The sequence below is a fragment of the Sarcophilus harrisii genome, chromosome 4 (genome assembly GCF_902635505.1).
Source record: "Sarcophilus harrisii chromosome 4, mSarHar1.11, whole genome shotgun sequence".
Lineage (NCBI taxonomy): Eukaryota > Metazoa > Chordata > Mammalia > Dasyuromorphia > Dasyuridae > Sarcophilus > Sarcophilus harrisii.
In genome coordinates, this window is record NC_045429.1 from 323,091,421 (window position 1) to 323,099,262 (window position 7,842).

Genomic DNA, 7,842 nt, shown 5'->3' on the forward strand with positions numbered 1-7,842 from the left:
GACACTCTTTCTAATGATATAGATCTTAACTCATCCATGTCTTCTTATCTGATGTGATTCTTGTCCATGTTTCCTCAAAGATCCTCTATAGATTCAGTATGCAAATTTACTGAAGGATTTCCCAAAGGTCATCATGGTTACCAGTGAGTTCAGCAATTGGGTTTTTTATCTTCTTTCCTTCACTCTTTATGCCTGATTGACCCAACTCCTTTCCCAAAATATATAGGTTTGAAAAAGCATGCAAATAAGGAAGGAAGGAAGGAAGGAAGGAAGGAAGGAAGGAAGGAAGGAAGGAAGGAAGGAAGGAAGGAAAGAAGGAAGGAAAGAAGGAAGGAAGGAAAGAAGGAAGAAAGAGAGGAGGAGGAAAGGGGAGGGAGGGAAGGAAAGAGAAAAGAGAGTAAGGAAAGGAAAGGAAAGGAAAGGAAAGAAAGAAAGAAAAGGAAGGAAAACAAGTCAAGAAGGAAGAAAAGAAAGAAAAGAGTGTAGAGAGGAAGGAAAGGAAGGAAGAGAAAGAAGATTAATCTAGCAATGGTACATAGGATAGATTGGAAGAGGAAAGATGAAATTAAAAAACCTACTGGGAAGTTATTGTAGTAGCACAACTATGAACTAATAGTTGACAAAAGGAATGGCAAAGAATAAGCGGGCTAAACTTTTGACTAGGAGAATGGTGAGAATACTGGCAAAAACTAGGAAGATGGGAGGAGGAAGAAGATACATTAGGATATTTTGAGTGAGTCTGAAATGACACCTCGGAGATGTCAAATAGGTAGTTGGAAATATAAGTTGAGAAGTCATACCTACTCCAGAGCTAGGATAAGGTATTTGTATGTCCTAGTCAAGGTTTTAAAGAATCTTCCCTTACCCTCATCCACTATCTACTTAAAGCATTTCGCTTTCACAATAATAATTGGATTTATCACAAAATAAAAACCTACCTCCCATGGAGAGTGAGATTTTCTGACATTAAAGATGTGTGGATATCTATAAAAAGCTATACTATGTAGCCCTTGTTACATTCTGCTATGGGCCACACTACCTCTATGTCAGGCAGACAAGAAAGGGCCACATGGAATAGTTGGTAAATAATTATATTATCCTGTTAATATTATTATGTGCATATGCATGACAAATTTTGGAATTTATTTCCTTTGATATTGAATAGGGGGCATGGGAAGCCCCCTACTGGGGGTTTACAGAAAGTCAAGATATATTGATACCAAAAAAAAGTAATACTTACTCCTAGTCCAACATCCTAGTCCCCAATATTCCTTTCCTAGCTACCAAAACCTAGCTTTGATTCAAGCTAATCAAATGATTTCTTGAAGCTAAGTCTTGCTGCCTTTTGTGGTTCTAAATTCCTCTTCCTTTTCCCTGGTTAGAGGGGAGGTAGAAGGAGAACACTTCCTTTCCCATTGTTGTGTCCATTCCCACGGAGAATGGAAGTTTCTCCAAATATTCTTTGGAAGAACCTAGCTATACCTTCTCCTGGTTCCTCCTTATGGGCAGAGTTTCACTTTGACCCCAGTTGATTCCAGAATGGGAAGGAGGGATAGTGGACCTGAAGCACCTTGAGCTTTCCTCTTCCCAACCCCTATCCCCAGAGTTGGAGGAGGCCCATCAGAAGTGCCCGCCATGGTGGTACAAGTGTGCCCATACATTGTTGGTGTGGAATTGCTGTGCTCCGTGGGTCAAGCTAAAGAAGATTTTGCACCTGATTGTCATGGACCCCTTTGTGGACTTGGGCATCACCATCTGCATTGTGCTCAACACCGTCTTCATGGCCATGGAGCATTACCCCATGACTCCCGAGTTTGAGCATGTGCTCACTGTGGGCAATCTGGTACAGAGGGGAATGAGGGATTGGAGGGATTTCTTTGGAGAAAGGGAGGGTGGGTGGTAAATTTCTGAGCATGGGAAGGGGGAAGTCTGTGGGCAAATAGAAGGATGAATGAATAAATGATGCTCACTATGAGCAAAGCACTGTGTTAGGTACGCAAATAAAAGCACAAGTATGAAGCACAAGTATTAGGTGTACAAATAAAAAAATAAAACAATCTCTGTTCCTGAGGAATGCCCATTTTAAATGAGAGGGGTTAAACTAGATGGCTTCTGAGGTCCCTTCCATGATCTATTATGATGGGGGAGACCAAATGTAAAAAGTTTCAGCTTCAAGTCAGATAACTGAGTGGTCCTTAGGATGCAGATGGCAAAACCCTTTACTTAGAGTCATTTCCAATGATAAATCCATATTTGCTTTTGATGATGAATCATTTGACAATGATGAGAATTTTAGTGGTGAGAATTTATTTTTAAAATCGGTTTTTTAAGTATACTCCCTTAAGGAGCCCAGCTAAGTAGCACAAAGAATAGCTTAAAGGGCCTGGAATTAGGAAGAGTTCCTTATGTCCTGAATTTAAATCTGGCCTCAGATACTTACTAGCTGTGTGATGCTGGGTGGATCATTTCATCCTGTTTACCTCGGTCTCCTCACCTGTAAAATAAGCTAGAGAGGGAAGTAGCAGTATTGTGGCCAAGAAAACCTCAAATCGGGTCAAGAAGAGTAAGACAGACTGAGAGTACTGAACAACCTCACTTAGTAGGTGGATCCTGTAGTACCTAAAGAGAGAGTTGCCAAGACCAATTTCCAAGAGGGCTTCTCTTGAGGAAAGCTACAGGGGTTGGCTGGGTAGGATGGGTAGAATGGAGGGAGTTGTTATTTCCCAGGCTAACCTGTCCATTGTTGGCATGAATAACAGAGAAAACAAAACATGGCTCTGCTACTTATGGTCTTATGAATCATGGGCAAGTCACTTCTTTCAGGACTTCAGTTTCTTCATCTCTAAAATAAGGGGATTAGATTAACAAGATGATTTCTGAGCCAAATGATTTCCAGTTCTAAACCTCTGAACCCCACGTAAAAGTGTCTGGAGGATTCTGTGATTGTATGGTTAATGGTATGGGTAGGTAGATGTATGTGGAAATGTCCTGAGGAAGTATCTAGAGGTATGTGTAATCTATGTGTGAGGGTTCTTAGAGATATCTGGGCAATCTAAGTCATTGAGTATGATTGATGAGCTTGTCTTGGAGAAGGGAATCCATGACCCAGGCTCCTGGTCCCTTCCTGGAACAGGGGATATAGGGGACAAATGATGGACAGTGTAACTATGCAGTTCTCAGAATGAAGGATATTGGTACTTAACAATTATTAGGCTCCAGAATTTCCTTTTTCCCATTCTCTAACCCTAAGGTTTCCAGGCTTGCCTGCCTGCTAGTCTGCCCCAATTTCACTTTCCTAACCTCCCTATCTATTGTTGACATGTACTGATCTCTGTGCTTATCCCCTCACCATTAGAAGCATTAGCACCTCATTCCCAGCTCTTGCTGGGAGCCTGGCCCAGACAAAGGGAAGCTGAGCCTACTCTAGTCCTTGTATTAGCTCCTACCACAATAGATTTGGGGAGAGATGGATCCTGATAAACTTCCTATGTAAGGGGGGGGGCAACAGAGCCTAAGAATGGGAAGTGGGCCTGGGCCTAGAGGGAAACCCCAGACATAGGGCCTCAGGGGGGAGAACTGGGGTATAGATGGAGTGACAAGCAGAGGGACTGGGATGTTCAAAGGGACTGGGGAATTTCCATCCAGAGAAATGGGATCAGGTCTGGAAATGGGTTTTCCCTTTGATTAAGCCACACAGCTGCTCTAGGGTGTGTCGCACTGGCTGGTGCCTGGACCTTTGCTGTTTTCTGAGATCTGGGCACCTGCTGTGCCCAAAGAAGGCCTTCCAAAGAGGGCTTCAGCATATGCCTGAGGCAGGTGAGGAAATAGGTCCTTAGGAAGGAGAGCTACAGCTTGAACTCACTCCCTCTAAAGCTTGGAGGCTAAACAGCTGAAATTCCATAGGAAATCAGGATCAGGGACCTAATTGACACTCACAAGAACCAAGGCTTTTGAAAAGGGTGGGTCTTACTTCCCTCCTCCATGTCCCACTCTATTCTAGAATGCACCCCGCACTTATCTCCCAAATTCCATCCTCAGAAGCACCTGAAATTTAATTAAGAAAAGAAGTCATTCATCCCACACCAGATTTTTTTCTGTGTACTTGCTCATAATGAGTGCTTAATCAATCTTGTTGAATTTGAAGCAGACAGGTGCAGAGTCAGGGTACACAGGCCTCTGGGATTGTGCCCATCTGTGCTCTCTTGCCACTGTTTCCTTCTAAGCCCAGGGAATAGATTGCTGCTGAAGCTCTGGAGTTCTCTTCTCTGTTATAGTACAAGTGTCTAGAAACTACAAGGAGTGGGGAGGGGAAAGGAAGGGAGTAAGCATTTACATAGCACCTACTAAGTGCCAGACATTGTACTACATGCTATACAAATATTATCCTGTTTCATCCTCACAATCATGGGAGACAGGTGCTACTGCTATTTCCAATTTACAGTTGTGGAAACTGAGGTAGATAAAAGTTAAATAACTTGCCCAGGAGACATAGCTCGTGAGGTCTGAGGTAGGATTGGAACTCAGGTTTTTCTTAATTCCAAGCCCAGGGGCTCCCTTCCTTGATGCCTTATAATAATTCAGAAGCTGTAAAGAGAGAATTCCAAGGAAGTAGGCTCAGAAGGAGCATTCCTGGCACCAATTTGTGTATTTAGGAAGGAGGGAATCATTCTGTGAATGAAAGGGAGGAGATTAGAGTCCAGCTGTAATTCTGATTGTTCTTCCCAGGTTTTCACAGGCATCTTCACTGCAGAGATGGTGCTGAAACTGATTGCGATGGATCCCTATGAGTACTTCCAACAAGGATGGAACATCTTTGACAGTTTTATTGTCACCTTGAGCTTGGTAGAGCTGGGACTGGCCAATGTGCAAGGGCTGTCTGTGCTTCGGTCCTTCCGCTTGGTATGTGCCTAATTTCGGGAAGCTCAGTACTACCTTCTTCCATTGCATTGGGGACTCCTGGGGGTTGGGAACCATGTCTCTTTTCTTGCCCTTCCTCCCTCCATCTCCATCCCCTCCATTGTACTGAGAACTTCTAATGTTGGGAATCATGTCCCATTTATTGGAGTGGGATTTCCCTAAGGGCAGGAACTATATCTCACATAGTAGGACTGTGAACTCTACAAGAGCTGGTACAATTTCTCTTCATCTCCATCTTCATCATTTTCATATAACTACCCCAACTTTAAAACCTATCTGGATCTCACTTTCCTTATCTGTAAAATGAGGAAACTGGATTAAATGATCTGTAAGGTCCCATCTAGTTTTAAATTCTATAACTGGTTAATACCAGGACTTGAACTAAAACCCATGCCTTTTGACCCTACCCCACTCCATCTTGATATTCTTTCACTCCTATCAGGATAGGAACTCCCAAAGGATGGGTACATATAGTTTCCCAAAGGCAAGAAGGTTGTATACTCCATCATATGGCATTAAAAATGAAGGCCATATTTCTCCATAGAGGACCATCTTAATGAAAGAGTTCCATTCTATATGTTCTCATTATTTATTCCCTATCCCCAGATGAGAGTCTTCAAACTGGCCAAATCCTGGCCCACACTGAATATGCTCATCAAGATCATTGGCAACTCTGTGGGAGCTTTGGGGAACCTGACATTGGTGTTGGCCATCATTGTCTTCATCTTCGCTGTGGTGGGCATGCAACTCTTTGGGAAGAGCTACAAGGAGTGTGTGTGTAAGATTGATTCCAGCTGCAGCCTGCCCCGCTGGCATATGCATGACTTCTTCCATTCCTTTCTCATCGTCTTCCGAATACTGTGTGGCGAATGGATCGAGACCATGTGGGATTGTATGGAGGTGGCCGGTCAGCCCATGTGTCTCACTGTCTTCCTCATGGTCATGGTCATTGGAAATCTTGTGGTGAGTAAGGGAGAAAGCAAGGGAAAAGCCTCCAGTTCCTTCATGCCCACAGATTCATAGATTGTTAGAATAGAAAGGACATTAGACATCATCTATTCAGTTCAACTTGGCTCGTTTAATGGAAGAGAATGAGAATTTAAAGAAAATATGTGTTAAATGTTTGAAATCCAGGGCTCCTGACTCACAATCCAGAGTTCCTTTTGCTGTTATGTTGCCTTACCCCCTTATCCCAATGAGAACTTGGAAATGGATCAAAATTAATTTTTCTCTTCCCTCCCCCAATACCAAGTTCCATCTGTTCTCTGTGAGTCAGGGTTTGGTATGTGTGGTTGTTTAGGAAAGGGGGCAGGGGATGGTTGGAAGAGGGAAGGAACATGATGAGGCTTAGGGCACATTTTCCAGATAAACAATATTTAATTTATGACATGAGTAGGGTAGACTTCTTCCTCCCCACCCAAGAGCCATCCCCTGTCCAGAGAGCAAGCACTCATCCCCACTACCCCATAGAAGCTGCCTACAACCTAGCATAGCAGATAGACACACTCGGGTACTAACCTCATGGGGGGAAGTGGGACACCCAACTCCTGGTGTCTGCTGTGCCTTGCCATGTGTTATGTGTCCAGTTGATCTTCTGTGATGATGGTGGTGGAGAGGCTCATGCCACATGTGTGAAATTCTTAGGTTGCCAAGTCAGCATCTTTCAAATGCTTTGAAAATTAAAAATGGGGAGATAGAGAAGGGGGAAAAGTAAAGGAGAGTGGAGGAGAGGGCTTCTAAAGGCACCAGAAAAAGGAACCTTTAGGGTGGTTCTAGAAGGCAGACACAGCCTTTAAAGTTGTATAGAGAAAGTAGTTCTGTACAAACACATCTTAGCTGTGTGATCCTAGGCAAGTCACTTCACCCTGTACACCTCAGTTTCCTCATCTGTAAAATGAAGTGGAGAAGGAATTAGCAAACCACTGCAGTAACTTTGCCAAGAAAACCCCAAATGTGGTCACAAAGAATTGGACATGACTGAAAATCACAGAAAAAATGGATACAATTAAATTCCTTCTGAGGTCCCTTCCAACTTTCAACCAGTGTTTATGTTATGGAGGGGGAAGAAGAAAGAGAGAAGATTCTCACAACAACAATACCACAATAATAACAGCTAGAATTTACATAGCACTTGTTTTTATAGATTGTTTAATTTAATCTGCACAATAACCCTGTGAAGCAGGTAAAATTATTATTTTCATTTTAAGAATAAAGAAATGAAGGCTGAAATAAGACCAAGTAAGGCAAAATTTGAATTCAGGTTTTCAGGGTCCTCAGTCCAGCACTATCCTATGCCCCATCTCCAGCTCTATCCTCACTATTCTAATAGGACAACTAGGCTCAGTGGATAGAGTGCTGGTTTTGGAGTCAGGAAGATGTAAGTTCAAATGGGGCCTCAGATACTTGCTAACTGTGTGATCTTTATCAAGTCAATCTACTTCTATTTGCCTAAGTTTCCTTGGAGATGATAATAATAGCATTTATCTTCCACAGTTGTTGTGAGGATCAGGAGAGATAATGATTGTAACTGCTTTGAACATTACCTGACATATAGTAAATGCTACCTAGTTATTATTATTATTGTGGAGAGGAGCAGGTTCAAACATTGACTTCCCCTTCTTATAAACGTTGTTCACTGTTCCCTCTCACTGTGTCTTTATCCCTCTTCCACAAAGAGGAATGTTGGAAGTGAATATTTGGGGAGTTTTGTATTATCTGGATCTATAATTTCTTGGATTCAGGGGATGCCCAATAAGGAAACTGCTTCTGCCAAAGCAAATCAACAACTTCTGCAATTTAGGCAGATTACAAAATTGCTTGGGGGCATTTACCTGTGATTTACAGGTCATTCAGTCAATATAGTTGAAGCAGTATTTGAAGGCAGATTTTCTCAGGGTCCAATGTTGCTGTACTAGTTGGGTAAGA

At 42.6% G+C, this 7,842-nt stretch overlaps 1 protein-coding gene across 1 annotated transcript in view; it reads left to right on the forward strand.

Annotated features, from left to right (window-relative positions):
* The window catches only part of SCN4A (sodium voltage-gated channel alpha subunit 4), a 59,162-nt gene that overhangs the window by 13,074 nt on the left and 38,246 nt on the right, over positions 1-7,842 (forward strand). Inside the window, exons 12-14 of the mRNA XM_003768454.3 lie at positions 1,605-1,843; positions 4,726-4,899; positions 5,524-5,880. Of these exons, the coding sequence (XP_003768502.1) occupies positions 1,605-1,843; positions 4,726-4,899; positions 5,524-5,880 (770 nt within the window). The remainder of the gene's footprint in view (positions 1-1,604; positions 1,844-4,725; positions 4,900-5,523; positions 5,881-7,842) is intronic.